This window comes from Trichoplusia ni, chromosome 19, assembly GCF_003590095.1.
Source record: "Trichoplusia ni isolate ovarian cell line Hi5 chromosome 19, tn1, whole genome shotgun sequence".
In the NCBI taxonomy this organism is placed as follows: domain Eukaryota; kingdom Metazoa; phylum Arthropoda; class Insecta; order Lepidoptera; family Noctuidae; genus Trichoplusia; species Trichoplusia ni.
Window position 1 is genome coordinate 283,378 of NC_039496.1, and position 15,539 is coordinate 298,916.

Sequence of the window (15,539 nt, forward strand, 5' to 3'; positions counted from 1 at the left end):
CTTTTTTGTCGTTGTAACTCTAAGGAAACATTGTATGGTTACTGGCAACTTCAACCTGACATGACTTGACACAACGTCAAAGTGTTGCCAGTCGAATATAACGTATGATTCATGGTTTATTTGTGATAAATATTATTTAGAGTATATTATGAAATATTTGTAACCAGGTTACAAAAAAGAGTAATATTTTAAATACGAAAATGTCGTTTTACAACTATAAAAATGATCCATTTATTTTGATGTTCTTAAAAATGTTGAGCTACTTTTTTCATCTAGCAACATCTCAGTCACCACGCGATTTTCGTGAATCTCTTGAAATTCTTACTTCATTCGAAGAAATATTTAGATTTACGGATTTCGAAATAAAAGAACTACCAAAATGTACGGTGGACAGCAACCTATTTTAGTACTCAGTAAGTATTCAGTGCAATTTAGTGTGACTGTGTTATTGTAAGTTGGGATTTCATTCAACAATGGTATTACTTTCCAGGCCAAAACACAAAACGTGAGTCCGGCCGGAAGGTTCAACTCGAAAATATAAATGCTGGAAAGGTAAGAAGGCGGTAAAATTATTAGAAATGTGAAATTTTCACCGAAATCTGTAATGTAGATACATAAAACATGTATTATTGTCTTTATTTTAGACAATAGCGGACGTTATACGAACATGCATGGGACCACAGGCGATGTTAAAAATGTTGATGGACCCAATGGGCGGCATCGTGATGACCAACGACGGCAATGCCATCCTCCGTGAGATCACCGTGCAGCACCCAGCCGCCAAATCTATGATTGAAATCGCTAGAACACAAGATGAAGAGGTTAGAATTTTCCTTCTAGAAAATAAATGAAAAAAGTTAAAATATCGATGCATGAAGTACAACCGTTAGTTGGTTAAATGCGTTATACTGCAAATCAGACATAGTAAAATGCAATTTGCTTTCTGAGTCATGGTTGCTAGTTTTTGCGTGGGTGTAAATTCAATGACCATTTTAATTTACAAAAGAATTTTTAACACAATTTGTAGTTTAGTTCTCGAAACAAATCAACCTTTTTGCTGCCATGATTTTCCCATAAAAATACAACAGGTGACTGTTGTACTTTAATATTAATTTTGTTAAATTTAGATTATAAATACTAAAGTTTAAATGTTTCTACAGGTTGGTGATGGCACAACCTCAGTCATTGTTCTGGCTGGAGAGATGTTGGCTCAAGCTGAGCCCTTCCTGGCCCAGAACATTCACCCCACAGTCATCATCAGAGAGTACCGTCAGGCTCTTGAGGATGCCGTCAAACTGCTGCAGGACAAGGTCTCCGTCCCCATTGACATGAATGACAGGGAAAAGATGAAGGATGTTGTGAGTATTTTACATATACTAGTTTAGTTAAGTTCTATATCTATTGCGATCACAATTTTTTTGCTAAAATAACTGTTCCTGTACAATGTGTGTTCTTGCATGAAATATAAAGGAATAATTTTTTTACCATGATAGCATTCGTGCATTCCTCTACTATAGAGTTTTAGTATTTAAACTGGATAAGGCTATTATTCATTTTTGACATTTTGGCTTCTTGTTCATATCCACATTAACAAGGGGACTATGAACTCCCTTTACCATCTACTTCAATTATTACCTTAGTTTATATAAATCACATGACTTGAAATTAATGTTTCATGCCATCTAAAAATGATCCCAATAAGTTCATAATAAAATCAACTTAAACATTGTTTGCCAGTCAATTAAACATTGTACATGTATGTTATCAGATCCGTTCCTGTGTGGGCACTAAGTACATTGGACGTTGGGCTGACCTTGCGGTGGACATTGCCTTAGATGCTGTTAACACCGTCACCATCAATGAAAATGGCAGAGTTGAAGTTGACATCAAGAAGTAAGTTTGTTTATTATGATATTCATTAATGATTGTTTATCAGATAACAATTAGTACTAAACGTCAGACTTATTCACAACTATCATAATTAAGCTGGAGTTTGTAGCTGTTATATGTGATTGATCTTGGTACCTACATATAAAGTTTCTCAATATTTATTAAGTCTAAACTGAAATAATATAATTCACTGAACGCTTAGCTGAGCATAAGAATTAAAACTTAATTTGTCTACAACTGTAGAAGCCTTGTCTGTCATCTTGTGTCATCATAATTCATTACAGTATTTTTGTAAACCTTGTAAAACTTAATATCATTCTTATACTCTGCTGAATAGTTAGTATTATGGTTATTGACATAGGTAGATTGTTTTCTCACCAACACCAACCAATACCACCAACAATTTTTGTTATTGTGTATTATGATGCTTCACCAATCGCAGATTGTTATATTTCTGTCATTTACTCAATTCGCTTCTCTTCCGTTTACTTCTAGTTACGCGAAAGTAGAGAAGATCCCTGGTGGTACCATCGAGGAGTCCCGCGTGCTCAACGGCGTGATGTTCAACAAGGACGTGACGCACGCCAAGATGCGGCGATACATCGAGAACCCGCGCATCGTACTGCTCGACTGCCCGCTCGAGTACAAGAAGGGAGAGAGCCAGACCAACATCGAGATTTTGGGAGAACAGGTAACTTAGACCCCATACCACGAAGATTATGTATGCTTAGGTCACTTTAGCTATGGAAGGTGGTATGTGCCAAATTTTAAATGTATGTTTGATAGTGCAGGCTGTACGATTACTCTCCCTTTATAACATTATAATGTTATGAAACTCAACATCATTTTATTCAACTGAGCTTTTTTTAAACTAAAGCCTTTTCATAAGATTTTTATAGGCAATTTGCCTGGATTACTTCAAAAGACTGTTTGAATATAATTGTTGTCTTAATATAAATAAATTGGTAAACAAGAAAACTCCGATTTTGGGTGGTCATCAATCATGCAAGTCAATGTTGTTGTTTTCAGAGCTCATTTTTTTATCATAATTATCAAAAAATCCTTGATATCTAATCTCTTTTTCATCCATCCAGGACTTCACAAGACTGTTACAACTAGAAGAAGAGCACGTCCAGCGTCAGTGTGAAGAGATTATCGCTGTGAAGCCCGACATCGTATTCACTGAGAAGGGAGTGTCCGACCTCGCGCAGCACTACCTCGTCAAGGCAGGCATCACCGCCATCCGCAGGTGGGTAGGACGTGTAGAGCTTGGGATGCTAGGTGTTTTAGAAACATATTGTACAGATATAGGTATTTAAGAAAAAAACCGTCTTTGTTAAATGTACAGATAACACTTGACACAGTCTTGTCAATACGCTCAAAGGTTTACTGTTAGGGAACTTTATTATTAAATCTGTTTGTATTTCCAAATATCACTCTGTATTTGATCTATTTTTTGGGCTCAAAAAGAATTTATATTTCGGACTGGCGTTTTAGTTTGTTATGGGAAGGAAAAAATTGTAACAGCGCCATCTAGTATTCACTTGTGGAAGTGTTTCAACCTGATGCAACTAATCAAGTCGCGATGTAACAACGCTTTGTTGGTTATATTTCAAACGATGTCTTGCAAAACAGATGTCGTTATCAAGGGTTAAAAAAAGCTATACATAGAATGTCCTGTGATTTTTCGTAGGAAAGTGAACGCCATGCTATCTCGTTTTAAAAAATGTAGGTTTTTCCTTGATGGACTGTTGAAAGCGTCATATTACAAATATGAAAATAAATTAAACATACTGAATTTTCCTCGCAGACTTCGTAAAACCGACAACAACCGTTTGGCTCGCGCTTGTGGCGCCACCATCGTCAACCGTACCGAGGAGCTGAAGGAGTCTGACGTCGGTACCGCGGCTGGTAAATTCGAAGTCAAGAAAATCGGAGACGAGTACTTCACATTTGTTACCGAGTGCAAGAACCCTAAGGTAAGAATTTATAACTGTTTACATTATATTTGGTAACCAAGGACGTTACACCAAGTGTATACAACATTTTTATGATAGTGATGACATACCGTGGCAAACTCACGGCAATCATAATTTTGCGATCGCTCATTCTAGTTCAGTTAAGGTATTTTGATTTTAAAACAAAGAACAACTCAAATATAATATAAAAACAGGATTATTTCAGACACAATAAACTCTGGTTGATCATAGTGTTTCAATGAGTATTCATAGGGTTCCAAATGTGATACAAAAATATGAATATGGTAGTATGGGAGCAGTTTTCAAAGTATTTTTTTTATAGGTTTTAAACCCTGTAAGCCAGGATCTACAATGAGACCAACGAAAACCACAGAAAAACTTAATTTTGGTGTGTCCCAGGGGCAACAATTAACTGCCTTGGAACCAAAGCCTAAAGTATTTTCAAAGTCTATAGTGTTTTATATTAATTCCAGGCGTGTACGATCTTACTACGTGGAGCGTCAAAGGACATTCTTAATGAGATTGAGAGGAATCTCCAGGATGCTCTCCATGTTGCTAAGAATTTGGTAAGCGATTGTTATTTATTATTTTCCTTTTAAAGATATTTTCTATGGGTGATGTAAAATTCTTTTTACAAATGGAATTCAAATTATAGATTCTCCACAGTCTTAATTATTTTAGTATTCATAAAATATTAAACTATTTATTAAGGTATTTTATGACTCTCTCAATCAGCAGAAATAGAGCCTATAAAAAGCAATAAGTATTTTAGTTTCCTGTCATAGTTTTTCCTTACAATTAATGTAATTTTGATTTCTGTTTTAGCAAGCTTTCCTCTATCTGAGTTGTGTTGTGTTGCAGGTGCTCAGCCCGCGCCTGGTGCCGGGCGGCGGCGCCGTGGAGATGTGCGTGTCGCAGGCGCTGGCCGCCACCGCCGCGCACAACACGCCCTACCGCGCGGTCGCGCAGGCGCTCGGTGTGTACACTGCGGCTGTAGGGAGGGGGGGGGGGACGAGACACGACATGTGCTCAAAACTCCTCACATTTGACTTGAGATACATTTCAAATTGTTCACTTGGTTGGACTATATAACAAACATAGCAGGACAAAAATTTCATAACTTACCATTTTCACGAACGTTATAATAGTTTTAGACTTCATAAAAGTTAAAATTATTGATACCTTAAAACACTTTCATTGACCTAACCATCTGGTAATTAAAAACCCTATATGTCACAGCTAGCTTTATACGTTTGTTGTCTCCTTGGCAGAGATCATCCCCCGCACACTGGCACAGAACTGCGGCGCCAACACCATCCGCACGCTGACGGCGTTACGCGCGCGACACGCGGGAGGCTCGCCCTCCGCCGGCATCGACGGCGACAGCGGGGAGATCGTGGACATGGCCGCCAAGGGCATCTGGGAACCACTCGCCGTCAAGCTGCAGGTACTACACACCTCACCTCAACATACTTGTGTCTCACAGTACTGCTCACCTAACTACAGAGTGCTTTACACTATGTTTGACGACGCGCTATCTCCACTCAAGAAACTGTCTGCTCTAACGGCCAAAGTTCTCTTCCAGAGAGATGCCACGCTTACAACATACAACCATAGCAACATTTCTTTAAGATATATTGGTAAAGTCGCTATCTTGAACCGCTTCACGCCAATTTACCTTGAACTGTGATGAAACAGCGAGAAAATTAATAGTAAAGTTGTACACGGTATTCCTTGATATAAAATTGTCTTCATACTCAGAATAAAACAACATGTAAAGCCAGTATTCACAAAATTACGAAGAAAAGTAGAAGCGAGCTGATCTTCATAATATAATACATAATTTCCAGGTATACAAAACAGCAGTAGAGACAGCGATCCTCCTCCTGCGAATTGACGACATTGTCTCCGGCTCCAAGAAGAAGGACGCCGGCGAGCCCGCCACGCCCGCGCAGATGGCCGGCGGCATGGAGTAACTACATTAGATATTAACACGCTAACTCCTATGTACACAAACTTCACTCTATATTAAGTTGCCTATGTCTTAACTTGAAACCAAATCATGATCATCGATGATAATCTTATTGAAAGATTTACGATTTTGTTTTGTCATTCCAATACATGAGTAATTCTCAGATACGATAAATGAGATATACTTGATGTTTGATTACGTTTTTATTGTACGGGGTTAATACCGTATATCAAAACGTTCTCTAAATTAAGTATCTGTTATCGTTATGTAATGAAATGGGGTCGTTCGACTTAAGAGCGTCTTAAATATAAGTTGAGTTTGAGTATCTAGAAGTAACGAATGCTTGTTCAGGGAGTAAAATTATTGATGTATCGCTAAATATGATTGGTTAGTGTTTAAAGTATAGTCGTTACTTATTTGCTTTTATTAAATTTAACTTTAATATACTCTAATGCATTATCTTTAAAATAAATTTCAGAATATTGTTCTTAATATTCTAGTTAAGGAACTCTTTTGTTTAATTTTGAATGATCAGTTGAAAAAAGGTTTGTTTTCTTTAGTTCACGCATCACATTATAAAACCTTTATGTAATGGTGCTCACATAGATCGCTAGAAAGCCATCCAAGAGAACATTAGTTTCGCTAATAGTACGCCAAGACATGCTATTTATAATATATTTTTAAGTGAAAAATAAACGATTTAACTGCCTAAACTATACAATTGTTTTAATCCCTGAGCAAGTTGAACCGTATTAAAAATTAGCCTAGCCGTGCAACAAGGGCATTTGACTACTAGTTTCACGTTAAGATTTAGCTTTCGCATAATTTAGTGCTAACGATGCCTTATCTAAAGCGTTCCAAATCTTATATAATTTCTAATGTAATACTAAATAAACTACTTTACGTATTTCTTGTTATTTATCATATGTTTTGTCTACACATGAGTGCATTTAAGTTCTTAATTGCTATTTTAAAACTGAACAATAATAGTATTAAAGTTTTATATATCTATATTTTTGTTTTATTTTAAACCAATTTGAAAAAAGAGGTTGTTAATTCGTTTTTTGTTTTTTGTCACGTGTTTCCTACAATCTTAATTGCATTGTTTGAATGCGTTAGTGTCGGGAAGTTCTAGTCCGATTTGAATGTTACATCTGTTATTCTTACAATGTTAGATAGCCTATTTATCTCGTTATGATTAAACGCAGAGCAGTAATATGTTATAAAACGGGGAGCAGTACTTCTTAAAAATTTCTAACTTATATTTTCAAAACCACGCGGACTTAGTGGCGCGTAACAGCTAGTGTCATTGTAAGTTTTTGTTAAAGTGTTTGTAAGTGTAATTTAACTCTAATATCAATTGTCGAAATCTACCTCTTCAGTTAAAATATGTTTATCAACACAAAAATGATAAGGTAACTAAAACAAAAGATTTATTTCGCACCGAAGGCTCTGGTACCATGCGTTATGCGAAACGTATCATGTAATTAAAATCAAAATCTCATACACTTCCGCACCTTTACCAAAATGTTAGATAATGCATCGGCCGGCGACACGGTTCCTCGTACACATTGTCATACAAACGAACTTTAAATACCTACAGTCATATGTATTCGTTTCCATTGATATAAAACGAAATATATTCGGCTTTGTGAATAACTAGAATGCCTAGATTTCAAATCTATGACGTATGATTATTTGATCTAGGTATATTGTTGTTTGAGTATTGTTGCCCTTGTACTGATGATGGATAATGTATTATAATAGGAAAATAAGTAAGTGCTAGCAAGCGCAAAAAGTCAGAAGAAAAATATTTTTAAAAATATTTTTAAGAATGTAGATCATAGTTCTTCTGTAAATATAAACCAAATAGGTACTTTTTTACCGGGATGGTTGGCGCTCTTTTTGGGGGAGGCCTACGTTCAGCAGTGGACGGCGATAGGCTGAGATGATGAGGTACTTTTTTTACTATTTGTAGTAGATGGGGCAAAAATTCGTAAATTCATAATGTAATGTGTTCATAGCTTAAGAGGATAGAAAACCTCAATTTTTAACTGAAGCAATATCTGAGAAATACTACCACGTCACTGCACACTGCTGTCACCTCAAAAGAGAAGTAATAATACCAACATTTTCCCATGAACGGTATCTTTTTGATTTCCGATATACAATGGAAACAGTGTGATTGTCACCGAACAAAAAGGTCATTTGGCGTGACCATTGCCCAGTGGGCTTCAGACCCCACCGGTAGAGCTGTGCCGAACGTCGCGACTGCTGCACGGACACTGGATATGATCAGGTAAACTATTTTATATTTTGTGATATTTGTCATAGTACATATAATAAAGAGTTTATAATTGACGCAGAGCTGGGAAAACGCCTCTGCCCATCTAGGGAAAGATGGTTTTGATTTATATTAACGTGAGTGTGTGAGTCCACACAAAAGTTTTGAATTTGAGTTATCAGTCGGTTGATTGTTGTTTGTCACAAAAAAAGAGCTTTCGTTCTTGGAGTGCTTAGTTAAAATTCATTCACTATTTAAATAGGTAGTTATAGAGTATAAGTGTAACAAATTTATAATTTCGCATTGTGTATCATGAATTCGGTGAATAAACTTATCTATTTGATGTATAAAAGCCAATTACTTTATGTTTATGCGAGAAGTTTTGCACAAGATTTGTTTCTTACAACTTTATAAGTCCTAAGACACTTACAACAGGCAGTGACGCTTTTATTCGTGAGTCTGTTGCTGTAGTAACATGTTGTTTAGACATGTAGTTTCTTAATATTCAAGAAAGTACAGTACAGGTATCTATTTCGAATAATGTTCGTCTCAATCGAATCGTCTTAAATCGATGCTGCGTTTTGTAACTTTTCGGGTAGACAGTTAAAATCTCCAGAGAGAATAAATAAATGTTATGTTAAAAACTTTTAAAATATAGTAGTTGTGTTTATTCTTTCAGTAGGGTTTCATCATAATGCCAAAGCACACTCATTTATACAACAGTTAACGACATTGTAACGGGACTTTCAAATCACATTCAGTAATAGACACGGGATATGAGCATATTATGTGGTTGTTAAACTAAATACCTGCCTATTGTGGTTGCCTAGGGTGTTCACTCGAGTTCTTTAATATATTGGTATTGTGAAGAATTCAAAATAAGTGTTGGAAAGCTCAAGCAAAGGTAGTGAAATATAGACCAAAAATACTTGCTCATGGGTTTTTTTTTTATATACCGTGCACTGAGTGATACTGAGCGAATTCACATTATTTTGATTGTATTTTTGACCACAATTTAATAATGACCATAGCTATCTCATTATTTTTACTTTTTACGTTCATTCATATTTTGCAAGCCTGCTACTCTACGGCAGTATAATTAAACTCGACTGTACGTTTTTCGACTCTACATTGTCATATTAGCGGGTATCCATCCTTTCAGTCTGGCGTTATTACTTAGATTGATTGATTATTTTAACTGACTTTAAAAAGGTTGTTCGTTAATTGGCTGGTTCATTAGCGATTATCCCAAAAAGTATAGGTTCGATTTGATAGGTTTTGTATTTTGTGAATGTGTTTTGTATTAAAAGAGCCTGTGGTCAGAAAAGTACCTCTTTGAAATAAAAGTTCGGTGAAGCAGTCAAAGCTTTGGCTACCTGCTGAGATCTGAGGGTCTACCAGTAATCTTAAAGTTATAGTATGGTTGTGGAAGGGTAACGGCGTAATACACGGCATAGAGAATGATGCCGATCTTTCACACTAATGCTTCTTTAAGAAGTGGTGGTGGACTTCTTGTTTACATAACAGATAATTAGTTTTTGTCAGTACTTGCTAGCTTGATAGAATTGACACATCAAAGGCTCTCAAAGAACCTGTGAATGTAAGCTTATTGAAGTTATGGAAGCAAGATGGCGCACCCTGAACATACGGCGTAAAGCTCCTTAGTTCTTAACAATAATAAACGTCTTTCTATGAGGTAGTAGAACCTCAAGAATGAAGACATACAAGGGCTCGCAAACACAAAAGCATCCCCAATACATATGCAGATTAGGTGTGAAAACGGTTCAACAGTTATTCGTCACCAGCGTGACAAAGACTTTCAGTGAACCGTTCCCTCTTGTGAATAGAATGTAAAAGGGCTAACGACACATCAACTAGGTCAGCCACCAATAGGATAACGGTTATCGATACAATAGGAGAGCTTTGTGGAGCGGAACATCGGTCTATCACACGGTGTCACCTCTGCTGCTACCAAGCTCTGTTGACGCCAGTCAACCAGCCATTGTGGAAGCGAGACGGAGTGATATAATGTGTAGCGGCATCTCGCTTTCATTGTTACCAAGTAGGTATATACTGCTATGGGATATTTATTGTTCCTTTTGTTGATTGACTATCTCGATTTCTTGATTTCAATGACTTTTGTCGATTTTATATGGCCACTAAAGTATTGTTAATAGTGAATTTTATCTAGATCTTCAGTTGTTTGTTGAATGACTTTTGTTATTTTGAACGGACTGGAAAGCTTCTGTCGTTTGTGGTCAGCATTTTTAATAATAGAGTTGTTTTACATTGATAATATGAGTAGATATCACTAGAATTTGTTGATGAGGCTTGAAAATTATTAGGCAGAGGCATTCTGTAAGGCGTTTAATTCTTGTCACTCAAGAGGTTTCCCAGGCTCAGTTAAGTTTCGTTGAATATTTGCTGAAAATAGTACCTATGTTGGACATCATCATCAGCCCGTACCTATTCGTCCACTGCTGGACAGGCCTCTCCAATTGCAAGCCATCGAGATCTATCTTCGGCTGCTCGCATCCAGCTCCTGTCAGCCATCGCGCGCAGATCACCAAAAACATTTTAAATTAAACATTGTTGAACATAATAACGATGAACCATGGGTTCACATATTTTTATAAACGAAAGGTCAAACTCATTATACATAGGCACACTAAGTATTGCCATACACAAAATATAACAAACGAGATATTGTTACATACAGACAGACAATATAGCACAAGTTTTGCAATACTATAATTTAGATATATTTTTCATGTCCTTGGTCTGAAAATGATGATCATAATTATAGTATCGTTTACTCTGCTTTTGATGATTCGAAATGTCAATGAATTTATGTAGAGGAGATTGGCAGCTATTGTGAGTTTTGTAGATTGAAATTTATTATTTTCACGTTTTTTTAATGGATTAAATGCTATCTATTTATCATTCAACTTCAATACCACAGATTTTACAAGTGCCTTGACAAGGCGGTATATTCCTACATCTTTGGACATCTAGTTGGGAAATGATTAGCCTAAGTTTAAATTCTTCTGTCATCTCGTTTGAACGTTACAAAGGTTATGACTTTCCGGTGGATTTAAAAAAAAAATACCCTGACCGTGACCACACTTTTAATACCGCGGATTGTTTTTCATTTAACCTTATTTTATGCAAACTCACACAGTACTATGTCCTGTAATAGAAGACCAGAGATAAATCATTTAAGCACTACAGTTTGTTTAACAATTTGGTGATGATAATGATCCTTCACTTGTGTTATTTTTCCTGAGTATAACCCAGACCTTGTAGCTCTATCAGGAGAAGCCCGCCTTACTTGATTCCTTGACAAATATGTCCGTACAATTTTCCGCTACTCCCAGCAGTCAGAAAACCAGTGAAATGCCAAACCCGAGCCGACCACTACGTGTAGATAAGGTTCACGCTCGGCGGCACTTCCGCTCGATTTCATCACGTTTCCGACCACCGGTCACTGGACGGACTGAGTATCGTTTTGTATATATTTGTTAGTTTAAAACTTGTGATGTTTTTTTAATGTCAGAGAGATGTAGACGACTTGAGACTTTTCGTAGCTGTCTCGTAGCGTTGCGTGTTACGCGTAGGGGCTAATGCGTAGCGAAACTGTTACCCCAATATTAAACTATAATAATACTTAGGTGTACATAAATACTGTGATGTAATTTATCTTATTTAGTAAATTGTAATCTATAAAAAGAATATATTGTTTGAAGAAAAAAGTACTTGGGTTTTTTTGCGCAGATTGCATGACACCAAAAAGATTGTTATTGTTCAAAACCAAGTTAATTAAATTATATTAATTAATTATGTAACCCATTCTAACTTCACGGTAATGTTAAATTTTCAGTATAAATAACTAGCGGCTACTATGAGGCACTCTAAGGCTATTCTATTGTGGTGCGGCGTACTGATCCGCGCCGCCTTCCCCATGGAGGTCGCACATGATTACGAGAAACATACCGAAGTGAGTATCCTATAGAAAATTATAATAATCATCAGTATTTGCACTAGAACTTGCAATTAAGTATAAGTAAGACAACTTGTGGTTACCTTATAGTCGCTATACAGTTGAAAGAAAATTTTGCTAAGAGACGTTTGCTGCAGAAAAGTGCTTTTATATAATATGTAATAGGTGCCGCTCGCGGCTTCGCCTTTCGTTATGCTGCCATGTCAGTTGAGTTGCAAAAATACTACCCAGCTTAAACGAAGTTGGACAAAGCCCATGTTTTGATCCAAGATAACCAATATTCCGGATAACCCGTTTAGGCGTGAAAAAGAAACAAACATACACATGTGACAATACTAATTTTAATCGTGCCTACAGAATTAAATAAGAAATTATGGCGTTGATTGGATTAATAAATACAGTTTATGAACACTCAATTTATTTCTCGAAACACAAGCATTACCTACAATTTTCATCTTCGTTCTAGCTATACCTAAAACACCTGATTAACCGAACAAAAATGAAAGCATGAAAACACAAACAGCCTAAAAATACCAAGAATATAAAGTACTTTAAGACACGCAACGAAACTGTTATCGAAGCGATTAGCGATGAATAAACTGTTTGTCCTAACACGTTCGTTCACACCTGTGCCACTCTTGGTTAAATCAGTCGTGGCTTCCAACACCTAAATTCTTTAAGAATAATATACAAAGAGCTTTCTGGATGTACCATGCCTATGTAGTGACTCAGCTTATAGGTTGGCGTAATCAAGCCATCATTTGGTACACGATTAAAAACAAACTTTTGCAAAACGACTGTCATTCTTGTATCACGGGGATGTTTGCAAATATTTAAGTCACATGCTTAAAGACAAGCAGAACAAACGCTCGTTCAGGTTGTGAATGGTTTCATGTTCCACGAAAAACCCATTGATTTACCTCAATTTTAAGGATTTGTTGTTATTGAGGCAACATAAATACGTTATTCGTGAAAATTTAAACTGTCTAGCTATTAAGCTTCAAGAGGCACAGCCTGATGTAATAAGGCACTGTTTTAAACCTTGTTTTACTCTCCCTAAAAGCTGAAACTCTAAAAAGATGGAATACCAAACGATTACAGGTTTTCTTCAAATTGTAGTCAGCTTCGACCTAATTCATCTGACAGGATTTCGAAAAAGTAGACTTGTTTAACACACATACTTAGAAAAACTAAATAGAAGTGTTTGTTTATAATATCTAGTCTATCTAAAAAATCTTGTATTACAAAAAAAGAATTCGATCGCAGATATTTTCGGTAAACGTAGGTGTATTGTAAACGATCTGATTTGAAATAGTCGTAGTTTTACAGCTGAAAAAAGCGAAACAGCCAATTACTTTCGTACAAATATTTTATCGTAACGATCCATCTCCATGATACATGGAATGTGGACTAAAATAACCTAGAATCCTAAAACATGTATTTATATTTTGACCGTACAAAATTGCACATTAACTAATACAAAAACAAATACGTAGTTATTTTGATTATTTGTTTTATTTCCAGATCAATTTAGAATCGGATTCAGTGAGAGGTCGGCGAGGGGTAATTGAGGAAGAGAAGTACTATAACTTGCAAACCCATCGCCAGGAGTCGAACCTGAACCAACCGTGGATACCGGGTCCACTGCCCCCTGAAGATGATCCTACCACCAAGATATCCATCACCAACGAGGTAAAGGAAGTACTTCCTCTGTACCAAACCACAGAGAAAGTGACTGATAAACCCACTGGTAGAGGAGCGAGAGCGTCTAATGAAAACTGGATCAAACTTCCACTGTCAGGCCGTGATGATCTACAGCGAGACCAAAGAGATCAGAGAGACCAAAGGGACCAGAGGGATCAGAGAGATCAAAGGGATAATATACTGACACCTCCACAACCTTCAGGAGATCTCATCAATTCTCGTATGCCAAGAGTCAACTTCGTCACTCAAAACAAAGCACTGGAAGCTTCAGAATCACGGAATGATAAAGAATCTGTCCAAAGACCAACAAGAACGGATGAACTGCGAACTGAGTTTGTAAGGCCCGACGAAGAGAGAGATAGAGCTAAGTACAAGCCTGTTTATCCTCGACAGGCCGTTTATAATCCACAGATCCCAGAAGAGTCCAGAAGGTATTTCTACGATGATAGGTACTACCCAGTTCCAGATGATCTGTATCGACGAGACCCTTACTATGACATGATTGACCGAAGACGTTACTACCCTTACTACGGACCAAGAGTCGATAGATTCGATGAAAATTACGATAATATGGTACCGAGGAAACCTAAAAGAATCATTTATTATGCTCACTTACCTGAGGTCGTCCGCACTCCACCCAATGTTGACTTAAGATATCGTTACTCCATGGATCCTTACAGGCGATTTGACGACGACATGTACGCTAATGCAAGGAACGGAAGATACGATTATAGATTCAGGAACAGGTACCCTTACGCTCCTCTAAGGAAGGATGAAAGGAACTACAGGGATCTGGCTGGAGCTGGCACTGCTGTCAAAGATAAGAAGGTTGAGGACAAAGTAACCCCAACACCGATTCTGCCAGAAAAGCAGGATAAATTTAAAACAGCGATGAATGCTAACAGGAATCTTATTAATAGTCACCAGTATCATGAAAGTGTGGACACTTACAATGACCCGCTCACACATAAAGGTTTCCCAGACGTAGTTCGACCTGACAACAGTTACATCAGATTTGATGAACCTCTCTTCCAAGGAACCGTCGATGATCCCTATCAAAGAAAATATTGATTGCATAATGGACACAGTTTTTGGCTAGTTTTTCAATAATAACATGAAAAATAGCCATAAACGACTAGAACACTAAGAAACTAATAGTTTATCAAAAGCATTTAATTTTGACATAGTATTTATTTTTAGAATGAAATGTAATATAAAATGGAGGTTCTAGAACTATTTTGTGACGCTAATAAACGTAATAACTGATGCGCTTGTTTAATTACGAGGGCTGTGTTCGCGACAAATTGTACAAGTAATAAATCGAGCATTTAATTTAAAACACGCTAACCGAGGGTGGAGATGAATTTCATTAAGAATTAATTAATGTCATTCTTAAACCGTTTTTGTTTTTCCACGGCGAATAAAAAACATCTGTCGGGGATGTTCGGAGCGACGCGTTTCCTTGAGGTAATTAAGCAATAAATTTTGTGGCTGGCAACATCGTGAGGTGGGGGCAATTACAGTAGTTAAGAAAATGGATGTTTTCCACTCGAGAACGCGTACAAAACCAACGTGACTAATTAAAATGAGGGCTTAGGAAAAATCTTACGACGTGACAGCTTGAAATCAAGGGGATCGCTTTTTTATATTTTTCTTGTTGTTGGCTTAAAGCTTTCGCAGATTAGTGACGGCGATAAATTACGGTTAATT

General features: G+C 36.8%; 2 protein-coding genes across 3 annotated transcripts; both read left to right on the forward strand.

Moving 5' to 3' along the window:
* Nucleotides 1-270: 270 nt before the first annotated feature.
* Nucleotides 271-6,557, forward strand: LOC113503333 (T-complex protein 1 subunit gamma). Its single transcript, XM_026885199.1, has 12 exons — nt 271-413; nt 491-552; nt 645-821; nt 1,161-1,358; nt 1,769-1,893; nt 2,386-2,581; nt 2,985-3,139; nt 3,701-3,869; nt 4,343-4,435; nt 4,731-4,845; nt 5,141-5,316; nt 5,720-6,557. Exons 1-12 carry the CDS (start codon nt 380-382, stop codon nt 5,843-5,845), a joined length of 1,626 nt encoding a protein of 541 aa, XP_026741000.1. The 5' UTR covers nt 271-379; the 3' UTR covers nt 5,846-6,557.
* A 376-nt stretch (nt 6,558-6,933) lies between these two features.
* LOC113503334 lies at nt 6,934-15,095 on the forward strand. Of its 2 annotated transcripts, none has more exons than XM_026885200.1 (3): nt 6,934-10,999; nt 12,006-12,122; nt 13,650-15,095. In XM_026885200.1, the coding sequence occupies exons 2-3, from the start codon at nt 12,027-12,029 to the stop codon at nt 14,898-14,900; spliced, it is 1,347 nt and encodes a 448-aa protein (XP_026741001.1). In that variant the 5' UTR covers nt 6,934-10,999; nt 12,006-12,026; the 3' UTR covers nt 14,901-15,095. The 2 variants fall into 2 exon arrangements, with proteins under 2 accessions (XP_026741001.1, XP_026741002.1); XM_026885201.1 differs by having other exon boundaries at nt 6,934-8,140.
* Nucleotides 15,096-15,539: the final 444 nt, after the last annotated feature.

Bases quoted from the DNA above. Each gene is read 5' to 3' on its own strand.
- LOC113503334 (XM_026885200.1), top strand. From the start codon at position 12,027: ATGAGGCACTCTAAGGCTATTCTATTGTGGTGCGGCGTACTGATCCGC. The intron at 12,123-13,649 runs GTGAGTATCCTA...TTTTATTTCCAG, and splicing joins ATTACGAGAAACATACCGAA to ATCAATTTAGAATCGGATTC.
- LOC113503333 (XM_026885199.1), top strand. From the start codon at position 380: ATGTACGGTGGACAGCAACCTATTTTAGTACTCA. The intron at 822-1,160 runs GTTAGAATTTTC...ATGTTTCTACAG, and splicing joins CTAGAACACAAGATGAAGAG to GTTGGTGATGGCACAACCTC. The intron at 1,359-1,768 runs GTGAGTATTTTA...GTATGTTATCAG, and splicing joins GGGAAAAGATGAAGGATGTT to ATCCGTTCCTGTGTGGGCAC.